This window comes from Chelonia mydas, chromosome 11 (assembly GCF_015237465.2).
Source record: "Chelonia mydas isolate rCheMyd1 chromosome 11, rCheMyd1.pri.v2, whole genome shotgun sequence".
In the NCBI taxonomy this organism is placed as follows: Eukaryota; Metazoa; Chordata; order Testudines; family Cheloniidae; genus Chelonia; species Chelonia mydas.
Window position 1 is genome coordinate 16,088,296 of NC_051251.2, and position 24,804 is coordinate 16,113,099.

The window sequence follows — 24,804 nt, forward strand, 5'->3', positions numbered from 1 at the left end:
TTACTTGGCAGGATTCTGGATAAAGTGAATCCTAGCTGAAGCCTGTAGACGGCGCTGCAAATCAGGAAATATATTCCTTTATTACTCCCCAAAAGAGATATGAGAGTGTCTCATTTTTAAGATCATTGGCTGAATCAGTAATAAAATATTAATAACAATAATAATAAAAGCATTTGTTTTGGGTCAAGACAAAGTGAAAATTGTTCAACAAACCAAAGTTTCATTTCATTTCAAAAATATTGTTTGACCCAACATGAAATGTTTCATTTTGGTTTTGTTTTTAAACAAAAATCTGAAACTAAAATTCACTCCAAATCAAAAAATTGAAACATTTTGTTTTGATATTTTTGAGAGTAAACATTGATGTTTCATATCTTTTGTTTGTTTGTTTCGTTTGTTTTTGGCTAAAAAAATTTGTTGAATTACACACAAATTTGCTAAATGTTTGGGTCAACACGAAATAGCATTTTTTAGAGAAAAATGTTTTGTCCAAAAAATTTCTTCCAGTTCTACTCACCTTTTCCCCCATGTGGAGTGAAATAACTACAGACAGAGACACCTAACTTTTGTTTTAAAAGAAACGGAGCATTAGGAAAATGACTGAATCACAGGCCTACAAATACATATGCAAATATTTAAATTTAAGCCCAGGAGTAGCTCCACTGAGTTTAATGGGACAATTCACATGATTAGAATTATGCGCATGAATACATTTTTACAGGACCAGAGCTCAATTCTCTTGTTCCATTTAACATTTTATTCCAATTTCCTGGCTGATCTAGGAATCTTGTTGTTTTATGCCGCTACTCCGTGTTTAAGCCACAATTTACAGAATTTTGCATCTCTCTCTCCCATCAAAATATTTTCCAAACCATGTAATTTTCAAGATTAGTTGACAATTTATAATTTTATGTTCCAGAACAAGAGTATTTAATTTTGTAAAGCAATTTCTTCTTTTCCTTTCTCCCCACCCCATTATTATTAGCGGTAGATATTTTGATATGTAAGTTTCAAAAGTAAAAAACAAAAAACATGACATTTTCATTGCATTCAGTTTTAAGTTTTTGGAGGTATAACCGTGTCTTTGATGAGCTTTCTGTGGGACACTACAAAATAATGCATTCATTATTTTAACGAATTACAAAAAATAATTATAATTAAGCCAATATTATTTTTAAACAGCTAGCCCAAGAACTTAAAGGGACACTGTCAATAAGAATCATATTTTAAACAAATACATCTCAACAATTAACTTTAAAACTGACATAATTAAACACACTTCCAATCTACATTTTACTATTATATTGTTTATTAGGTCCCAATTCTGCATTGAGATTTGCAGAGGTACAGGGATCTCCTTGTATGGAGCTCATGGGTGGAATCAGAGCCTTACTTTGTAATTTTTTTCTCAGGATGGACAAAAAAAGACAATTAAATTAGATTCACTTTCTGGTTCATAATTCTGCAGTAATTGGATTCCAAACACCCTAAGGGAGAGTGTTTAAAATAACTGTTCCTATTAGAATAAGAACAATGGAAACTTTCCTATTGGTCTTACGTATTGTGATTTTGTTTTATAAAAATCTAACGCCCTGCTCTTGCAAGCTGAAGTCCATTGGTGGTCCTATCAAGCTGAATGGGTCCTCCCTTCTCTCTGCAATGTTACTCACATGCATAATTTGGAACCAAATCTGAGTCGATTGTGTTCCATGAAATGCACTGGCAGATGTTTACTTGACACAACAAACTTGGAAAACTGTTTTAGAGAAAAAGGTAGTCAAATTAAATGTCTATATTTGTCCAAAGTGTGGGGCAATGGGGGGAAAAAAAAAACTTCAATGGAACTACCCTAGTTATAAACATGCCTAGATTTAAAGTTAGGTTTAAAGTTGCTGTATTATGTTTCAGAATTACATGCAGAGGATTCTTTCTGTTTTGTTTTTATTAATATATGAAAAATAAAAATAGAACTAGAACTTCATTCTGAAACCAATTACTGTTGATTTTAAATAAACTAGTATAGCGTCAGATCGTGAAGTCCCCGCTCAGAATCCAGAGCACTTAGTTATGCAAAATGTTTCCATGATGTTCACAGTTTGATCCCACACTTTCAAATTTGCCACATACTGAATTTTTACAAATAAACTCACAGAATCTCCAGAACAATAATACATGGGACAAATCACTTTCACTAAAAGTCTGATTACAATTTGCATTTATAAAATTGCCTTCCATCCTGTGGGACCCCAAAAAACTTTTAACAAATTGACAAACTACAAAAAACATTGTAGTGTAAATATGAGCTTGTACTAGTACCAATTAGTCATCTAATTAGTCCCACTGCTTTCATTGGGACTAAGAGTATTAACAGTGGGCTTCTATACAAGAACTTCAACCACTATGAAATACAGTCACATCAGGAGCAGAACACGGCATCTGCCTAACAATGCACCAAAACCCTGCAATACAGTTTGGATAAAAAAAATAAAAAGCTTATTTTACAACTAATTTCCTTGTATAGCCACCCCCTTATTTCAGAATCTTTGACTTTGTAAGAGTCTATTACCTTGACTAGATTTAAATTTATATTTATGCTTGACAGCATCTAATTACCCTATACAATCATCTATGCCTTGGAGCAATAAGGCCTTTAGTACAAACATTCCACCAGGATTTTTATGTTGTTGCTTTTTACACTGTGGGATATGTACATTTCTTCCAAGAAAGAGCAGGCAATCTTGTAAGCTAATTCCTATCCAGAAAAAGATACCTACTTGGACAATACTTTTATTATTAAAGCCATCCGGGATTTTTGTGGTCTTTTGGATGTATTTACAGTCGTCATTTGGCCTACCCTGCCCTCCAGCAGAATTAGTTGTGGACATGGGATTCAGCTCCTATGTCCTCAAGATTATTTTCCCCCCACACCCTACTGTACAGAGAAAGAGAGAAGCTCAAAATTCAAGAAGCTCACTCTAGTAAGATTTTAGCTCACCTTAGATAACATTTTACTTAAGCCAAAATCCAGAGACTCCGAAAGCCTCTTTCCCCATGTATGTCAGTTCATTAGCCTGGTCAATCAATGGGGTGCTCAAGACAGAAAGTGGGGGACAGAGGGACTCAGCATTCACTGTATAGTCCAGGGATGAGGAGAAAATATACAAATGCAGGATCAGACCCAGAATTTATGATCAGTCCCATTAGTAGTGTTTGCTTGGTTTAGTTCTCTGTATTCATTCAGTATTTAACTTATACAATAAAAGAAGCTTAACATTTTCCCCTCTAGTATTTGGAAATCACACCCATATTGCAGAAGAATCTGTCTTAACCTTTACCTAGCTCCTTTTCAGGGAGTCTACAGAACACTTTGCCTTTTCAAATGAATGGGAATTGCAAATATTACCCTAGACACTCTACTAAATCTTTAAAGGGTAGAGATGGCTAGAGGATGACAGTTCCATGTCACTGCAACGTTTGAGGTTTTGAAGTTTGGTTTTGTTCTGCATGGGAACGATACCAAAATATCTTAAATGCAAAAAAACGGAAGTGTGTCAAAATGTCCATTTTGGCTCAAAGATTAAGCTTTTCAGCATGTCTGGCCTGGGATGTAGGAGGCCCAGGAGGTTCAAGTCCCTGCTTCTCTGCCTGATTCGGAGCAGTTTTTTTCATCCCAGCCTATTCTCACTCAGCTACAGCAGTGATTTGAACCTAGGGTTGCCTCATCCTAGTCTAGTGCCCTATCTACTAAGCTACAGAACAAGTCTGTCATCTTTGCTCTCTCTTCCCTTCCATCCCTGCCATGCCGCAAAAAAATCAGATATATCTCCACAAAACATGTCCACATCAATGAAACAGCATGTTCCACCAGCTCTATTAAAGTAATTTCTATTTTTTTTAAATCAATAGGCAATTGTATACTTACTAATTGATCATCTTATACAACAGTCTCAATGTGTCAGAGGGCTTTTATCTTGGTTTTGAATCACTCATTGTGTACAGAATCTCTATACAATAAGTTATGTTCAAGTTCCTAACAGTGTTAAGAACAATTAGGAAAGGTTTTCTAGCTTCAGCCGTCGATTCTGTAGGTCATCCAATGTCCTTCCTAATGGATAAATACTGTAATTTATCATCATCAGTCACCATCAGCATTATTCTTTTTACTATCATATATTCATGAACATTATTCGATACAGCTTAGTAGAGCATAAAAGAACTACATGATTAAAGTGAAAAGGTGCAGAGTTTGAAACAGCACAGGTTTTATGGTTACTGAATGGACTGAGAAATGACACAGGTCTTCTAAGAGTGAGAAAGAGTTTTTCATCAAATTATAACTACCTCCTGGCAGAAGACTTAAAGGCATCTCTGGCAATGGACTTGAAGGCAGCTACTCACCTTCCTGTCTAACTCTGTCAGTGCAATATGAAAGAAGGGTTAATTATGAGCGGTATAAACTAGGACATACTAAATACAGTACTGTAAACCCAAACGGACTTACAGCAGATGGGGCCTAGTGCAAAACCTAGGGAAATCAATGGAAAGACTTCCATTGACTTCAGTGATCAGGCCCAGATACTGATTCAGGGATTGAATTCACACATTTTACCAGTATGAAAATTTATATGAATAATTATTATTTCTCCTCATAACATCAATGAAAGCCTTTAAATGCCTTAAAATGTAACAAACAAAGCTAATAAAAGGACTTTCATACAGTGAAAGAATACTATTCAACAGCAATTTAGTTTGCTTAAACACTTCCTTCTCCTTATTAATTATCAAAGTAGCTTGCCCTCTGCAGTACCTTAAAATGGGAAGCTACCAAAAAGAGGCAAAGAAATTGTATTTGAACATATATGGTATAACAGATATTTTCTAGTTCCTGGGGCTAACTTGGACACTTTGTAAATGAAAAATTGTTCCAGCGTATAAAAACCATGCAAAGACTTCTACACCACAGAAGTCCCATTAAAGTTCTGTGTGAAGAGGCAAATCCTAGTCCCACCTCTATAGAGGCAGAGGGCCCCACAAACAGAAAATATAGTACTGTTCCACTCGATAGGAATTACCTGTAGGTTATTTTGAAAACAAAACAAAAGATAAAGGGGTTCTTGTGCAGGCCTGGAGGGACTATAAAATGCGAGTGAAAGCCCCTCCAGCCTAATAGCTATAGTCTTGCTCTGTAACATAAGAAGGCAGCTTCCTTTCCCCCTCGCCCTTTTTGAGTTCCGCAGTGCAGTTACTCAGCATGGTTCCTGGGGTGACAATTTGGTCTTAAGTGCTCAAGTATTGGACCCTCTGCAATAGGTATGTGAATTTCAGTCTGATTTGTTTTCCTATTGTCAATAGGTCAACGAGTCAATGGGAGGTTCACCTTAGAAAGATCCATAGGACTAAGCCCTATATAGTTACTCACTTAAAAGTTTGCTTCAGAACTCCTGATTTAAAAAAAAAAAAACAACAACACATTTTAAATACCCATGGTATGAATTCTGCATGCACCCAGGATGTCTGAAGTTCTAGACACAAACGGCCTGTTTACAACATATATAGTCCTGCTCCTACACAGGTCATGCTAGTTAGGGCCCAATCCTGCTTGTCCTGTTCATGCAAGTGGTCCCACTGAAATCATGAAGAGTAGTCGTCTGGGGAAGGTGATCAGGATATGGACCTGGAAAGGAAAATGTGCTTATTTTTCTCCAGCCCACACCCTGACTTCTCCTCTTGTATGAAACCAGTCTTGTGAATGAAGGGTGCGTGGACACCTGTCAGGAGGGAGGTAATTCAAGGCAGAGTAAACTATTTCAATATTCACTTGCTCTATGCATTCCCCTAATTCTCAATTCCTACATGTAGAGCTTGAAAAATATAGTTCTAACCTTGTAGCAGGATTATTAATGCAAATTCAAATAAACTTCTTGGGTTGCCGTTCATATACTTGACCACATAATCTAGGTTTGTAATATTTCCTCTCTGTCTTCAGCATGGAAATGGCATGGCTCACTCACATCTGGTGTAAGAAATTGAATCTGAATCTAAATCTTAACTGTTGCCATAAAATTCTGGGGATAATAAAAGAACTTTATTTTTTCCACTTTTCCTCATTTTTCCACCTTAGAACCCAGATGTACCTGACTTTGTATTGACCCACAAAAATCAATACATTTGATATATCACAATAGTATTACAAGTCAAAAACACAGCTAGCTACAGAAACTTGGAGAAATGTGAAGTCACTTTTGATTTTGTACTGTAAGAGCATTTCTTATTTCAATCCTAAGCACACTCAAAACACAAACACACACAGCATATGGAAAGAATTTCTGAGACAATCATTACCTGGAGCTGAATACCTTTTACACAAAGCACTAAATCTTACAAGTTTTCAAGTTTGCTGAAACTGTGGTTAGTGTGTAATGTAAGAGTTCAAGTTTTTCTGTGTATCCAAGCAGGAAAAGACAATTTTGACTGAACAGACAGGATCTTGTTCAAGACCAGTACTTATGTAGGAATACCTACAATAGATCAATATTGTCACATTAAAAGTAGGTCAGTGCTCATCCACTGTCTCCTATGTGTGCATGTACCACGTAATGTAAAAATTCACAAAGTCTTGTAAGTTTCTGAAAGACAACATAAAATTTTTTTAAAAATTTAGAAATATGAAAAATAATCTAACAGGACCATCCACCAAAACACAAAATATATGTCCCCCAAGGCCCTGATCCTGCAAAGAGATCCATGTGGGGGGATTCCTCTGTCCACGTTGAATCCCATTGAACAGGCATAGGTGTCCACCAATTTACTTCTCTTTGCAGTATCAGGGCCTAGTTTGGGGAAACCACTAAAACATGATGAAGGAACACGTGAAAGACATTAGACTATTTCACCTTTTATTCACTGAAAACTAAACCTTGATGCATACAGAGATAAAACTCCCTTGGAGGTCAAATTTATTTGAACTCAATAGGGGCTTTACTACATCTTAAATTTTCAGATTTTAGCCCTGAGAAAGCAGCGTTTAAATTTCTTGCTCTTTAATTCACTGCACTTTACAATAAAGGCAATACTCATACTGCCATTGACTTCCATAGGAGCAAAAGCAGGCTCTGCCTGTCTATATATTATAGAGTTATAGTTAGCTCTTGTGCTCAACCAATAACTTCCTTATAATAGCAGAATAGCACACAATTAACTTTCACTTTCACATATCTATTTTAATAATATATTAACTTAGAGTTGCAGTAATGGACTGCAGTTCAGAACTACTAGAGAAAATTTTACTTTGCTGTATTTTAAAACTGAATTTTAAAAAACCAGTACTTAAGTGTGAGAGAATAATAGTGACTCAAGGGAGAATGATTAAAATTTTCAAAGATCTCTTTGCTCATACAGACAAAGAACAGCAAGCAGCACCAGGTGGTGTGGATCATCTTTTTTTTTTTTTTTTTTTTAGGTAAACAGACTGACGCCTCACAATGTTAATACCGATAGGAATTATCTTAGTTTTTCATCCGCAAAGAAAGCAATATGCATGAACTGGCATGTTATACAGGTACCAAATTTTTTGTGGTTATTGACTATTAAACAGTGCTTTTTTTTTTATGATCACTAAGAGCTATTGTCTAAGACCGCAGGCAGCTGTTAAAAACTACAGATTGACAAATGTCATTTGCTGTATTACACAGGTAGAACTCAGGAAGCTAAAATAATTTCTGAAGCAAGCTTTCAGGAAACAGAGTTCAGTGGAAATAAGAGTAATTTAAAAGGTATTTTCCTCTGCAGATAAAGTATAATAACATAAAAATGTAATTTTAGAAATAAACAGCAGCAATAATTTAACAAAGGGTTTGGAATGAATGTGACTAATATATCAAAGTTCTCTCTAAAAACATTGTTTATTACAATCTCGCCTAAGGACCAACTATAAATGGGGTTCCATTGTGCTAGGCCTTGTACAAACCCAAAGTAGTAGGCGGTCTCTGCCCTGAAAAGCCTACAATTTAAAAATCGACAAGACACACAGTGTGCCTATAATGCAATCAATGAGTGTGACTGCTGCATGCGTAGACATCCGTGAGCCAGCTTGAATGTAGCTAGCTCATGTACCAATAGGAGTAGAGCTGAAGCAGTACAGCTTTACTAGGGACTGTACAACAGGGTAATAACTGGGGTAGCTAGGTCGTGCTGAAGGCTATGCTGCCACAACTTCACAGCTACCAGTACAGAAGCTAGACAGAATAAGGTAGCTTGGGTACGTCTACAAATGCTATAACTACACACCCAACTGCAGTGTAGACGTACCAACAGTGTGGGAGACAAAGGAACGACTCAAGCAGAATGAGTTTAATTAGGAGGGAACAAGGTAGTGGAAATAAAAATGAAGGGAGAGGGGACACTGAAGCGAAGAGATTGGGAGGGATGTACAGTCATTAGATGTTTTGTCCATGGGAATGTTGGTTTACAACTACCTTCTTGAGGAAAGTGCTCGGTAAGAAGTTATACCAAATTTCTTTCTAAGTGACCATTAATGTTTCACTCAGTAAAATAACACCTTTGTTTAACCAGGAAATTCTCTGTAACAGCCAGTTGTAAATTACAGTGATAACTCAGGTCCCAATCCTGAAAACACTTACTGCAGCAAACCCATTGACTTCAATCTGACTACTCACATGAGTAAAGGTATATCTGTGCTTAGGTGTTGTCAAGGTTCCTCCCCCACTCTGAACTCTAGGGTACAGATGTGGGGACCTGCATGAAAAAACCTCCTAAGCTTATCTTTACCATCTTAGGTCAAAACTTCACCAAGGTACAAAATATTCCACCCTTTGTCCTTGGATTGGCTGCTACCACCAACAAACTAATACTGGTTACTGGGGAAGAGTTATTTGGACACGTCTTTCCCCCCAAAATACTTCCCAAAACCTTGCACCCCACTTCCTGGACAAGGTTTGGTAAAAAGCCTCACCAATTTGCCTAGGTGACCACAGACCCAGACCCTTGGATCTTAAGAACAATGAACAATCCTCCCAACACTTGCACCCCCCCTTTCCTGGGAAATGTTGGATAAAAAGCCTCCCCAATTTGCATAGGTGACCACAGACCCAAACCCTTGGATCTGAGAACAATGAAAAAAGCATTCAGTTTTCTTACAAGAAGACTTTTAATAAAAATAGAAGTAAATAGAGATAAAGAAATCCCCCCTGTAAAATCAGGATGGTAGATACCTTACAGGGTAATTAGATTCAAAACATAGAGAACCCCTCTAGGCAAAACCTTAAGTTACAAAAAAGATACACAGACAGAAATAGTTATTCTATTCAGCACAGTTCTTTTCTCAGCCATTTAAAGAAATCATAATCTAACACATACCTAGCTAGATTACTTACTAAAAGTTCTAAGACTCCATTCCTGGTCTATCCCCGGCAAAGACAGAATATAGACAGACACACAGACCCTTTGTTTCTCTCCCTCCTCCCAGCTTTTGAAAGTATCTTGTCTCCTCATTGGTCATTTTGGTCAGGTGCCAGCGAGGTTACCTTTAGCTTCTTAACCCTTTACAGGTGAGAGGAGATTTCCTCTGGCCAGGAGGGATTTTTAAAGGGGTTTACCCTTCCCTTTATATTTATGACAGGTGTTTGCAGGAGAAGACCCATAAGAAATTCCTTGCTTCACCACAGATTTTCTCTGTGGCATTGGGCACGTCACTTGGGCCAGGTTGACACTACAAAAAGTGCAGGCAATGAAGGTCCTATCTTATGAAAAGAGATTAAAATAGCTTGGCTTGTTTAGCCTTGCAAAGTGAAGGGTAAGGCTGGGGGGAAGGGAGGAGAGGGAAAGATTTCATTGCTCTCTATAAACACATCAGGGGTGGGAGAAGAGCTCTCTCAGCTAAAGGACAGTGTTGGTAAAAGAACAAACAGGTATAAACTGGCCATGAATAAATGTAGGATGTAAATTAGAAGCAGCTTCCTAGCCATCAGAAGGGTGAGATTCTGGCACAGTTTTCCAACGGGCATCATAGGGCAAACAACCTAACTAGTTTTAAGAAAGAGCTTGATAAATTTATGAATGAGTTTATATGACAGTTTTGCCTGCAATAGCCAGGGTATGGACTCAATGACCCAGGATTTCCCTTCCAGTCCTAAGTTCCTGTTTCCCTGCATAGCTATGTCAGCAAACTTTCCTAATATAGACACAGCTTATACCATCAAAGGAGGACTTTTGCCAGTATGGTTTATACTGGTTCAACAAGAAAAATAAACTATACCTTCAAAAGCAGCTTTTGCTGATACAAGCTGTATCTACACGAAGGCTTTTGTTAGTATAGAAGTGTGACAAAAAAATCCAACATTACTACACCAACAGCAGTTTCTAGTGCAAACCTGGACTTAGTCTCTCTGGACCTCAGTTCCCCATCTGTAAAATGGGGATAGACCTTCTTCCCTACCTTGCAGGAGTCTTGTGAGGAAAAATATGTTAACGATTGTGGCACGCTCAGAAATGATGCTTACAGAGACCATATGAAGTATCTAGATAGATGCATTTGGGCAGATCTTTGAATCCATATGGATCCCCACTGGCTTCAATTGAATGCTGCATGGGCTCTACTACAGGACTGGACCCCTAAAACCTTCTCAGTAGTCAATTACCATTTAAAATGAAGAGAATAATCTTCTTCTGTACATAAAATTCAACTCTGAAACACCATTATGTGTGATCTAAATATTAAGCACTGTGCAAAAAATGCTTGGAAACCAGGAATTTCACAACATGATTTGGTCTGAGCCTAGCAAAACTTTGTTCTCTTCTATATTTAATGTTTGCATACAGTAGGGAGAATCACACTTATCTCCATTAACTTACAAATTAGTTGAAAGAGAGCTTGAAAACTGTAGAGCAGTGAAATAATGATAAGTATATTCCTAAGCTTTTCAACTATTTAAAACTAATAGAGAATAGAATACTGTTCTTCAGTGCGAGGTAACAGGGCAGTAGGAAGTAATAGGGTTTGATATATAACAAACTGCTTTGATATTTAAAAAAGATCACTAGCTTTTCAACAACAAAAGGCGATTTTGGTAATTCAATTGTGTGTGAATTTAAAATAAAGCTATAGTGAGTGGTTAGATCCAACCATCTTTGATGTTGGCTAAGAGCACTGTCTTCTAAAAGAAAGCAAACAGAATATTTTATTGACATTAAAGAGCCCTACGAATGCCTGAGATTGATCATACAGTAGCAACAAATGCCTGCACCAGCTGACTTACTGTAAACTTTAATCATTCTGTACAGATAATAGGAAGCGCTGACAGCAATAACCCAGTCATTCTGTCTCAAACTATTATAACAGATGCATTCAATTTATTCAGAATATTGAAAGCCTCCTCAAAACCAGACGAAATGGAATACTTTGTTCGATATCACAGGAAAAAAATGTCAGAATGCATACACATAAACCCAATCCTCCAAATACTGACACACTTGTTTAAATTTGCTCACACGAGTAGCCCCACTAAAGTAAGTAGGATTACTGACATACTTAAACATAGGAAAATATATTCAGGATAGGATCCTTAGACTTAAATTAACACATAAACCTATAACATGGGGCTTTTCAATATCAAAATGTGCTTTTTCATCCAATAAATTGCTTCTTTGATATATCCGTAAATCCTATCAATTAGTCTGATAATGAAACAAATGTGATTTATAATTTTTATCTTGGTTACATTTTGAAAAATGCCAGTTTCAAAATGCACAAATTGGGACGTGTCAGTCTTGAGAGCAGAAAGGAAAATGCAACCTCACAAAGAATCTTTATGAGTTTGCAAAATTTCAGGTGTTTTGCAGGCAATACAAAATCTCTGATCCGCCCGACTCAGCTACACACTGATGAGGTTAGGTGCACTATTTTCAGCATTTATAGTCTGTTCTCTGCTCTCCTCTCCCCCTCCCACCTTTTCAAACTCTGCAGCACCAGAAGTAACCATCTGGGGTCACAGGTTAGTGATCAGAGATTTCATAAGGGAGTGTTCACACGACCCGTTTTTTCTACCGTCCTGGTACCATCATCCAAGAGCACCAGTGAGAAATAGCAGCCTGTTAATGAAACGTAAGGTTCTGTGATGCTGAAAGATTAGTTCTGCTAACACACATGCCCTGGTTGGGCAAGCCTTTGTACACTGAAATTGCTTGCAAAATGGTACTAAGAGACACAGAACGTTCCAAATAGCCCCATTTATTAACATAAACTCAGTGCAGAGGCTTTTAGCGGCAGGACTTCGAAAAGGCTGGATGAAATGCTGCTGTAACGCTTGTCAGGCTAGTAAAGAACCTTTCTCACCTTCTACATCAAACCAAAGTGCTCACACATTTGCCAAGGGGATGAACAGACAGGGATGTGGGAAGCACTCGGCAAAACAGAGGTGTGGAATTCTCACAGCATTAAAGACCCTAGCCTTCCCCACGGATCTAGGGATCGCTCTTTCTGCTTTCTAGCTGGAGAGCAGGAAAAGAACCTACACTGTTTCCCGCACCCCAATACCGGATGTTTAAGCTTATTACACTCCTTTCAGCCCCACTTCCAGCGCTTGGCAGCTAAAGTGACTGACATGGAAAGAATTACACTGTTTCGCAGCGTATCCTGAGCATACAGCACCATCTCTGGTAGTATCAGCCTGCTCCTCTCCGGAGTGCCATAATTATCCAATGACCTAATAGCTGACAGCCTCCACTTAGAGCCACTAATTGATGTAAACATGACATCTGTAGAGACTGATCACTTCGTGTATGTATGTCACTTGATGCAACTTGGGGAAGCAAGAGCACAAAGTCCTGCACGATTTTCCGGCGGGAGACTCTGGAAATGACACCCAAACCGCCTAGAATGATACCGGAGCGCAGTGATCGAAGTGTGGAGCCCTGACTTGCATTGTGAATTCTCCAGCGCCCACCTGAAACAGACACAGCCCCGCAGCCAAGACACCCTGGGAGACCCTTTCAAATCTGGACTCCTTAAAAATATATATTAACAACCTCCCACAGCCCCTGAATCTTCCTCCAGCTCTAGCCTCCCCCTCCCAAGTAAAAGGCTTCTGGTCCCTCTCACTGCTCCGTTCACACGCTTGGAAAGGTCATTCGAATGCTTAGTTTCGTCTGCTAACGATGCGTCCAAGGACCTTCTCCCCCACCACTCCCCACCCCCCAAGTCTTCGCCTGCCGGGGAACAAAGTACTCCACTCAGGCTGCTGTGCCCCCCGCCCCCAGGGTCTGGGTCTGTTTCTTTCTTGCGGCGGCTGAAGCAGCCAACCTGTCCCCGTCCCCTCCAGAGCAAGGCGGCAGCCCCTTGCCCTCTCGACACCTCGTTTTCCTGGCCACGCAGACTGTTACTTTTACCCACCGTTTGCTACAACTTCGTCCGGAGTCAGCGATGGAGACGGGGGGAGGCACACACATGAAACGTACGTTAATCTTCAAGCCTCTCTGGGAGACGAGGAAGGAGTAACCTCCCCCCCCACCCAAGGCACAGTTCCTGCAAACTCTTACCTGGTCTTGCTGCTGAGGCTGGCTCCCCCGGCTGCCCGGGTTCGGCGGTGCCTGCTGCTCCTTCATGGCTGTCATTGCACAGAGCGGGCTTGATTTCGCTGCACTTCCTCTCACGGGTACTTCAGCCTCGGAGACCTTTCACTGGGCACCGATTGCATGACACAAGCTTCCCTGCCCTCCTCGAGCTGGCAAAGCGGCGGCAGCAGAAAATGACCGGGGCTGGGGGGGGGGGAGGAGGAAGAGGAGCACCAAGGAGCAGCCGCTTCTCTCTCCCCCTCTCCAGCTACCGCAACCCCCCCTCCGGCTGAAGCCAGGCGGTCTGAAGCGCGCCCAGGGGCAGAGGAGACTCCCGCTGGCGGGTCACTGAGCGCTCTGGGCCGCCAGCCGCAGACCGAAGCGGAACACCTGGCTGGGCTGGGACTCGGCCGGCTTCCCCTTCCCCGCCAGGAGGGGATGGTCTCGCATTACTGCAGTGTGCGCGCCCCCTCCAGCAGCGGCGGCGGCGGCTCGCCGAAGAACCCTCCTTGGCCAGGCAGGTGCGGAGGAGCCGGAGCCGGGGGCTCCCTGGCTTAGCGCCTCTCCCCTCGCGGCAGCGGCAGCGTCCCGCCGCCGAGCGCCGCCGGCTGCACAGCTGGAGCAATGGACCGGCAGAGCAACAAGGCGCCGCTGTCACCCGCCGCTTCCCTCCTCGGCGGGAGCAGACCACTGCGAGCCACCAGCCGGAGCGGGGTGGGCGGGTCTCGGGCTGCTCCTGCCGCCCACCACAGGACCAGCCCGCCAGCTCCGCGCTGCAAATGCCTTCACCCGCCTTCCTGGAAGCCCGGCCCCACAAAGCTGTGGTAAATCCTCTCTTTGGGCAGCGAAGAGCAGCTGCTTCTGGGCTGTTTAGGATGGGATGGATTTTTTTTTGGGGGGGGGGGGGAGGAGGGCGCTGTGGCTCTGGCTTTAACAGGATCTGACAAGCTGTACCCCCTCCCCCCGCCACACACACACACACACACACACACAAAGTTAAAAAAGCAGCCAGAGGTTTGCAGTCCCAGCCTCAGCCATTTCCAGCTCGAAAAGCACGGCTGGAGCTCGGGATATTGATCAAATTCTCAGGTTTTTTGTTGTATCCCTCATACAGTCATATCGGAGACTATCTACACAGCCTGTATATTGCTTACTTGGCTGCGGGGCACCTTCACAGGTGTTTGGGGGCGGGTTAGTCCCTAATCCTTCTACAGGATTTACAGGTGTAAACTATGCTACCAGAGGCTTGGCCCTCTTTCAGCTATCAGGGAAAGAATCAGGTGCTAGAAGGGTTGAGGATCAGCACCTGGGAAATATACATAACTAGGGTGAAAAGCCTTGATTCTGCACAGTGACTTACATGGGTCTAGGCCAGCCTATTCACAAGCCACTGCTTTGTGGGGGTCCAAGTTTTTGGGCTGTCCAATGTTGGATAGAAGTACGCAACACCCACACCTCTAGCTAACATCAATGGTAGGTTCAGGCATTTAACACCTCTGAAAATGAGGCCCAAGCTGTCTGGTTATCCCTGGTTTCAGCAGTATTTTGCTCAATTCTACTTTAATCCATCCATCCATAGGTTTGGCCTCACAATGTTGCACTACCAGAATTATCAGGGGGAACCCACACTGGTGGATGAGGCCCTTAGCAGCATCTGCTACAAACCACACGTGAGAGAAACAGAGGTCCAGGGCAGAGCCAGCACCTAGGAACCCAAAGACTTCACCATTCCCCACAGGGCCCGAGGCAGTAGCATCAGGAATGGGGATAAGACCTAGTCAGCACTCCCCATCCCTCACACCAAGAGATCCAGCAAGGGGACAGCAGCATATGCTGTGAATACTGTGAGATTATCAGCCACTACGTACCATGGTTTTCAATCTGGACATTTATTTCCTCTCTGTTCATTCCAACAGCTTCTCTCCCTCTTCCACCCCATCTCTGAACAACTCATTCTCTTCTCCATCCCTTGCTCTCTCCCTTCCTTCCTCACTGCTCTATATTACCATAACTTCCCTACCCCCATTCTCCTATTAAGTTTTCCCCTCCACCATTCCACCTCACCCTCACTTTTTGTATGCATGCTGTGACACTACAACCCATATTCTTCATGGTGATATTGGTATGATATAATTATGACATAGTTATGATGTACTTTATGCAAGATAAGTAATGTGAGATATCATTGAAAAGGTTATGATTTGCTGAATATGATTATCTTATTTGTATTCATGTATAATTGTATCTGAAGTTATTAATATTGATTGTCTGCATTTCAAATGTAATTACACCTTGGGAAATGTCCACTAGACAAGATGCTTTCATTCCAGACAGTGGGTGGGGAATGGGCCATTTGAAAAACAATAGGCCTTGGGAGAAGCTTATCTCCCACCTAGGGAGCCTTCCTGTGTATGCTCCAAACAGCCTGTGAGCGATGTCTGCTATGACTCTACAAGGACACGTGATGAGACCATGTGGCACTAGACTCCTTCTTGGGATGTCAATTTTCCACAGACAGGTCTGGGAACTAGGAACTAAGCTTTTGAAACAAAACTATACAAGGCTGGGAAGGACATCATCTTGTGTTCTTCGTTCCCACTCAAGAAGACTCCTGGAAACACTCGAGGAACAAAGACTGAACTGGGGGAAGTGTGGGATCCAGACTAAAGGGATTTTTAGCCCGTGAATGGAATATCTGGGCATTCCAAGCTGTAAGCAAGTGCAGCTTGCCCCTTAAGAATCTGCAGCCCGCTTGCATCATCTCTTCGAGTGAGAAACTGCTATTCATATCCAATCTGTTCAGTATATTATGTTTAGTTTGTTTATTTGCAAGGTAAGATGCTTTGATCTGTTTACTATCACTTAAAATCTATATTTTGTAGTTAGAGAATAAACTTGTTTTTGCTCTATCTAAACCAGTGTGGAATTCATAACTCGGGGCAAAAGGCTGTTACACATTCCTCTCCCCATTGAGGGAGGGGGTGAATTTTATGAGCTTATGCTGTACAGTTCCCTGTGTAGGGCAAGAGGTTATCATATTCCAGAGGGGGTACGTGCCTGAAGAGCTGATAGTTGCCTTAGCTGTAGCCTTCCCTTGCAGGGGTTGGTCAGAGAGCCTGCCTGTATGTAACTGCAGCTGGGTGTGTCCCTACCTATATGAATACTGGTGGAAGTGCGGGCTAGAGAGGACTTTGCAGCTTGTCACAGTAAAACAGTGTAAAAGGGAGGCCAAGCTGTTGGGTCTGGGAGCTCAGTGGTACCCCAGTTCTAGGTGGCAGGCTAGGGGGAAACTCATCACACATGCACCACAGACAAAGAAAAATAAAATGAATCAACATGACATTGATCTGTCAAACATCACCCTTATTACTTTGCCTTCATACTGCATCCCTTCCCCTGATCCTACCTCTAACCTTTAAACTCACCAAGGCAGAGATTATTTGTCCATACAGGACATAGCACAATGGGACCTTCCTCTTAAAAAACACATCTACATAATCTTACCCCTTAAAGTACATTTCTAGTGAGCGTTACTTCAACAATTCTTGAATCCCTTTATTAATAAGTTTTTCATTTTACAGTTTTAATTGTGCATGTTTTGTGTTTTAAAACCATGTTTTGGTTCCTTTAATCTTGTTGTTTTGAATGTCATCCGTGTTGCTGGAGTTCCACTATTAATCAATGAGGCAAAGGATGGTGGCAGTCACAAATATATTTAGTTTTAATTGCAGCTTGCTGGATGCAGCTGTACTAATCAAAGCCCAATCACATGTATTCTGACTTGCTTGGTTTTATCATTCAGGTAGTGTAAGATTCGCAGTGTCAGTTTTGTAAAAGGGCATGCATGTTGCCTTCTCGGGAACACCCTCAATCAATAGAACTACTTGCTTAAATCAGGATTTTTTTTTTTTATAAAGGTTGCAGGATGAGGCCCTATGCAGTTTAGGCCTGATCTAAAGATCCTAGACATCAGTTGAAAGACTCCCAATTATATCAATGGATTATACCCTTTATCATTACTTTAAAAATACCTTTACAAATGTTGGTTCATCAGTCATGCTGCTGATGTTTTGAGGATACAAAACAAATTGACACTTTTCAGTTCTATGTGACTGTTTTTTTCCTGAATCAAAATTCAGAAGTCCACATCCAAAGCACCTAGACACTATAGTGATGCAAATAAATAAATAATAATAATTTGACTGATCAGGACCAAAGGTAAGAATAGCCATACTGGGTCAGAACAATGGTCTATCTCAGCAGTTCTCAAACTTTAGCAACCTGAGGACCCCCCTTTTGATTTAAAATTTTTCAGGGACCTCCAAATCCCCCCACTCAGCCTTGCCCTGCCCCTTTCCCGAGGCCATGTTGCTGCCCTGCTCCTTCCCTGAGGCCACACACCCCGCTCACTCCATCCCTTCCCCACATCCTCACTCACTTTCACCAGGCTGAGGCAGGGGGTTGGGGTGCCAGAGGGGGTGTTGGGTGCAGGCTCTGGGAAGGAGTTTGGGTGCAAGCTCTGGGCTGGGGCAGGAGGTTGGGGTGTGGGAGGGAGTGAGGGCTCCGGCCCGGTGGTGCTTACCTCAGGCAGCTCCTGAAAGCGACTGGCACATCCCTCTGGCAGCGACTCCGGGGGTGGGGGGACAAGGAATCTCTGCAGGGATATGCTGGCCATTTCTGGGAGCAGCACAGGGCCAGGGCAGGTAGGAAGCCTGTTCTGTGGCATGTTGGGAGGGAGGGGGAGAAGTTTCTCAGTGGGGCCTGTGGACCCCAGTTTGAGAAACGCTGGTCCATCTAAACCAGTATTTTGTCTTCCAACAGTGAACAGTGCAAGATGCATCAGGCAGCATGAGCAGACCAGGGCAATCATCAAGTGATCCATCCCATCATCGAGATCCAGCCTCTGACAATCAGCGGTTTAGGGACACCCAGAGCATGGGGACTGCATCTCTAACCATCTTGGCTAACAGCCATTGATGGTTAAAGATGTAACCCTATGGTATCCTCCATAAACTTATTTAATTCTTCTTTGAACCCAGTTATACTTTTTGCCTTCACAACATCCCCTCTGGCAATGAGGTCCACAGGTTGGTTCAGGTGACTATCAACTTACACCTCAGTGATGGGACACACATTTTAGACTAGAGACAATCCTAAAATGAATGACATAGGAGTAACAGTCATGTTAGTGTGCAGTATTTATGTTGTTTTTTCAGTAATGCTTTCACCTTAAGAATAAATGTGCTTGCTTAGAAAGAGCTGCGTGGTAACTTGTCACGGCAGGCAATTACACTTTTCATAACCTTCAGCAAGAAAGCAAAGCATAGCCACTGGCCTGTTTAGGCAGTCTGGCTTGGTAGGAATATCAGTGTAGGCAAGGAAATATGCAGCTTGGAGAAAGCCAGTCATGAGAGAGTGAGACACAGGTCTTGGTGCAAAAGAAGTGATGGCTGGGATCCAGGAACCTTTAAGTGGGTGCCCTTGAGGGACCATAGAGGGGGAACAGAGGTACACTTTTGCTGAAGCTGTGACAGCAGGCAATACTGCAACTGCCTTACTTCCTGGGGGCAGGATTGCCAGCACAGAGAGTGCAGGTTTAGACTTAGTCTGCAAAGGTACATCTTATCAGTAAGAATGGCTTTTCATTATTGGTAGAAAGGAGTTGCTTTGCAGGTCTCTCCTCTGTTCTATATGAGGACATGGACATAAAATGTATCACCTAAATTGCATTGTGTAATATAATATATAACATGTATGATCACCCTCATTTCTTTTTACCTTGATAATAGCACAGATTTTTGATTTCGAAGGGTGAATCTATTCTAGTCACACCACAGTTTCATCCCATTGCTAACTATGTTTATTGGAGGGCATTAAGCAGACAGGCAATCTCTATACACAAACATTTGAAGGTAGCTCTGATGGAGTTCATAAAATTATTCCTAGTTTAATATTTTAGCATTTCAACTGTAAAAATCATGTCATCATCTGTTATTGATCTGTTTGTATATTGCAAAATCAATTCTCAAAAGTTCAGTAGGAGTTACTAAAAACTGGAAGCATTTTCTACAAACTCATTCTTAAGATACGTACTGTTCAGCCTGCTATGCGGCATTGTCTCACTTTTTATGTTAGAGTAGAGTAATGTCAGCTCAGAGAAAGTTGCAGCTAACATACTGGGCCTGATTTTGCATTCAGATGGACCAATGCAACTCCACTGACTGAAATGGAGTTACCCTTAATTTACACTAGTGTCTGGGAGAACAGAATCAGACCTACTGATTATAGATTACCCCAGCCAGATGCAATCTCAAGAAGATGCAAGGCCTGATTCTCTGCTACTTTCCCAGCCATTTACACCTTTGCAAAGTGGGTGTACCACCATTTACCACTTTGCAAGGATAGAAATTACTAGAAATGCGGTGAGGAAGGGAAGAATCAGGCCTTCAGCCCATCAGTCAAAGGTATCGTGGAACAGGAAGATACTCTAAAAGCCGTATTTTTTAATATAAATTGAAAATAGATTGTGTATATCTTCTTTATTTCTGCCATATGGGCCCAGTTCAAAAATGGGAACAGAACAGTGCGCTGCCAAGAGCAATGTCTACATTGCTGCAGGTTTTTTATTACACCCTTCTTTTAGTTGCATGAAAAACTGCAGGAGAGATTTAGGTGGGATGTTCCCTCTATTTGGCTAGCCCACTGTTCTTTATCCTTATGTACTTCCCCCCTTCTGTCCTCCTTCATGGAACTTAATTTTCACTAAAATTAGACATCCATACAATGCTTCATTGGTGTGTTATATTTCTTTGCTACTCACATCCATTTGCTGACTAACTTGCAGCTGAAAGCTAAGTTTACTCCACTGTGTAAGTCGCTACACAATTTTGCCCCTTGTTGAGATCAAGCCACAGTGGATACATTTAAAATAAAAAATATTTCTTCTCAGTGTTGTTTTCTTATCAGTGGCAAGACGAACAATGGTAAAGTAGAGTGTATTCTGCTTAGCGCCATTTAGTATTTGTTAATAAATGATACTTAATACAGCCTTTTTAGCCAAAAATTCCAAGACACTTTACAAACATTGGATCCCACTGTGCAATTATGCAGTCAAAACTTTCATTTACGTAAATGAACTAGTAAATAAACTAGGGAAATGCAACCTAGATGGAGCTACTATAAGGTGGGTGCAAAACTGGTTGGAAAACCATACACTAGTTATCAGTGGAAGGGCATAACGAAAGGGGTCCCACAAGGATCAGTTCTGGGTCCGGTTCTGTTCAATATCTTCATCAATGATTTAGATAATGGCATACAGCATACACTTATAAAGTTTGTGGACGATACCAAGCTGGGAGGGGTTGCAAGTGCTTGGAAGATAGGATTAAAATTCAAAAATGATCTGGACAAACTGGAGAAATGGTCTGAAATAAATAGGATGAAATTGAATAAGGACAAATGCAAAGTACGCCACTTAGGAAGGAGCAATCAGTTGCAAACATACAAAATGGGAAATGACTTCCTAGCAAGGAGTATTGTGGAAAGGGACCTGGGGGTCATAGTGGACCACAGTCTAAATATGAATCAGTGTAACAGTGTTGTAAAAAAAAGAGAACATCATTCTGGGATGTACTAGCAGGAGTGTTGTAAGCAAGACAAGAAGTAATTCTTCCGCTCCACTCCGCTCTGATTAGACCTCAACTGGAGTGTTGTGTCCAGTTCTGGGCGCCATATTTCAGGAAGGATGTGGACAAAGTGGAGAGAGTCCAGAAAAGAGCAACAAAAATGATTAAAGGTCTAGAAAACATGACCTGTGAGGGAAGATTGAAAAAAATGGGTTTGTTTAGTCTGGAAAGGAGAAGACTGAGAGGGGAGATGATAACAGTTTTCAAGTATGTAAAAGGTTGTGACAAGGAGGATGGGGAAAAAATGTTTTTTTCTTATCCTCTGAGGATAGGACAAGAAGCAGTGGGCTTAAATTGTAGCAAGGGAGGTTTAGGTTGGACATTAAGAAAAACTTCCTAACTGTCAGGTTGGTTAAGCACTGGAATAAACTGCCTAGGGAGGTTGTAGAATCTCCATCATTGAACACTTTTAAGAGCAGGTTAAACAAACACCTGTCAGGAATGGTCTAGATAATTAGTCCTGCCACAAGTGCAGGGGACTGGACTAGATGAGCTCCTGAGGTCCCTTCCAGTTTTATGATTCTGTGAAAGTTGTGTCAGCATTAGGGCCAGGAATTGGATCACTTAGACCACGAGTGAAATTTTGAGCCTTTAAAAATTGCACAGAAAATCTACTAACAGGTCAGGGTGCAGAGCGAAGAATACCTCGTCTAAATGAAATTATAGGGGAATCTGGTGAGAAAATATAATTGTTCAACTGGAATTTGGTCTGGACACCAGAGCTATCACTTCCATAGGAGCTGACTCCGTGGGTGCTCTGGGGCTGGAGCACCCACGGGGAAAAATTAGAGGGTGCTCCACACCCACCAGCAGCCAAGCTCCCCCCTCCTCACCTCCTTCTCCCTGCTCCCTGAGCGTGCTGCATCACCGCTCTTCCCCCTCAGTGCTTCCAGCCCCCTGCCATTTAACAGCTGCTTGGTGGCTCTTAGGACTTTCCGGTATGGAGGGGAAGGAGCGGGAATGAGGCACGCTCAGGGGAGGAGAAGAGGGGGGGCAGGGACTTGGGGGAAAGGGGTAGAATGGGGGTGGGAAGGGGGCGGGGCGGGCCAGCGGGGAAATCAGTGCCTATGAATATACTTCTATTATCACACAAAGTCCATGGGATTTTTAAAGGCCTCAGGTAGTCAAAACCCCAGTTTTATAGCTTACCCACCAGCAGCAGTGCCCCCTTGTACCTTAATGCATCTTCTGAATCACCAATCCTACCTTACTATCTATAGCCCTGATGTAGCTCAGTCCTGCTCAGTTTATGAAATCCACAAAGATCACAGCTGGTTTAAGGGTTGATTTATTTCCCTTGTATCACTATTGAAATCACATCTTATCAATGTTCACCTTTCCTAACTCCTGTTAAACTACAGTACATTGGTAAAAAGAAATCTTGTGAATTATAAAAATAAAATGTAAAATACATGAAAGTAATGTATCCTCATGGGAGACTTCAATCACCCTGATATCTGCTGGGAGAGCAATACAGCGGTGCACAGACAATCCAGGAAGTTTTTGGAAAATGTAGGGGACAATTTCCTGGTGCAAGTGCTGGAGGAACCAACTAGAGGCAGAGCTCTTCTTGACCTGCTGCTCACAAACCGGGAAGAATTAGTAGAGGAAGCAAAAGTGGATGGGAACCTGGGAGGCAGTGACCATGAGATGGTCAAGTTCAGGATCCTGACACAAGGAGGAAAGGAAAGCAGCAGAATACGGACCCTGGACTTCAGAAAAGCAGACTTTGACTCCCTCAGGGAACTGATGGGCAAGATCCCCTGGGAGAATAACATGAGGGGGAAAGGAGTTGTCATAAATATAAAAAGGAACCTTGACAGGAGTCCAGGAGAGCTGGCTTTATTTTAAAGAATCCTTATTGAGGTTACAGGGACAAGCCATCCCGATGTGTAGAAAGAATAGTAAATATGGTAGGCGACCAGCTTGGCTTAACAGTGAAATCCTTGCTGATCTTAAACACAAAAAAGAAGCTTACAAGAAGTGGAAGATTGGACAAATGACCAGGGATGAGTATAAAAATATTGCTCGGGCATGCAGGAGTGAAATCAGGAAGGCCAAATCACATCTGGAGTTGCAGCTAGCAAGAGATGTTAAGAGTAACATGAAGGGTTTCTTCAGATATGTTAGCAACAAGAAGAAAGTCAAGGAAAGTGTGGGCCCCTTGCTGAATGAGGGAGACAACCTAGTGACAGAGGGTGTGGAAAAAGCTAATGTACTCAATGCTTTTTTTTGCCTCTGTCTTCACGAACAAGGTCAGCTCCCAGACTACTGCACTGGGCAGCACAGCATGGGGAGGAGGTGACCAGCCCTCTGCAGAGAAAGAAGTGGTTCAGGACTATTTAGAAAAGCTGGACGTGCACAAGTCCATGGGGCCAGATGCATTGCATCCGAGAGCGCTAAAGGAGTTGGCGGATGTGATTGCAGAGCCATTGGCCATTATCTTTGAAAACTCATGGCGATCCGGGGAAGTCCTGGATGACTGCAAAAAGGCTAATGTAGTGCCCATCTTTAAAAAAGGGAAGAAGAAGGATCCTGGGAACTACAGGCCAGTCAGCCTCACCTCAGTCCCCAGAAAAATCATGGAGCAGGTCCTCAAGGAATCAATTCTGAAGCACTTAGAGGACAGGAAAGTGATCAGGAACAGTCAGCATGGATTCACCAAGGGCAAGTCATGCCTCACTAATCTAATTGCCTTCTATGACGAAATAACTGATTCTGTGGATGAAGGGAAAGCAGTGGACGTGTTGTTCCTTGACTTGAGCAAAGATTTTGACACTGTCTCCCACAGTATTCTTGTCAGCAAGTTAAAGAAGTATGGGCTGGATGAATGCACTATAAGGTGGGTAGAAAGTTGGCTAGATTGTCGGGCTCAATGGGTAGTGATCAATGGCTCCATGTCTAGCTGGTAGCCAGTATCAAGCGGAGTGCCCCAAGGGTCGGTCCTGGGGCCGGTTTTGTTCAATATCTTCATAAATGATCTGGAGTGTGGACTGCATCTTCAGCAAGTTTGCAGATGACACTGCAAGGGAGGAGGAGTGGTAGATACGCTGGAGGGTAGGGATAGGATACAGAGGGACCTAGACAAATTAGAGGATTGGGCCAAAAGAAATCTGATGAGGTTCAACAAGGACAAGTGCAGAGTCCTGCACTTAGGACGGAAGAATCCAATGCACCGCTACAGACTAGGGACCGAATGGCTCGGCAGCAGTTCTGCAGAAAAGGACCTAAGGGTTACAGTGGATGAGAAGCTGGATATGAGTCAACAGTGTGCCCTTGTTGCCAAGAAGGCCAATAGCATTTTGGGATGTATACGTAGGGGCATTGCCAGCAGATCGAGGGACGTGATTGTTCCCCTCTATTCAACATTGGTGAGGCCTCATCTGGAGTACTGTGTCCAGTTTTGGGCCCCACACTACAAGAAGGATGTGGAAAAATTGGAGAGAGTCCAGCGGAGAGCAAAAAAAATGATTAGGGTACTGGAACACAAGACCTATGAGGAGAGGCTGAGGGAACTGGGATTGTTTAGTCTGCAGAAGAGAAGAATGAGGGG

The 24,804-nt window shown here is 42.2% G+C and overlaps 1 protein-coding gene across 3 annotated transcripts in view; it reads right to left on the reverse strand.

Moving 5' to 3' along the window:
* Nucleotides 1-16,472, reverse strand: part of DPP10 (dipeptidyl peptidase like 10) — a 427,741-nt gene extending 411,269 nt beyond the window's left edge. For all 3 annotated transcript variants that reach the window (XR_006284806.1, XM_043525123.1, XM_037912763.2), the window contains exon 1: nt 13,552-16,472. Coding sequence is in view for 2 of the 3 variants with exons in the window: in XM_043525123.1 (XP_043381058.1) it covers nt 13,552-13,626 (75 nt within the window). In the remaining variant the exon portion in view is untranslated. The remainder of the gene's footprint in view (nt 1-13,551) is intronic.
* Between the last annotated feature and the right edge of the window lie 8,332 nt (nt 16,473-24,804).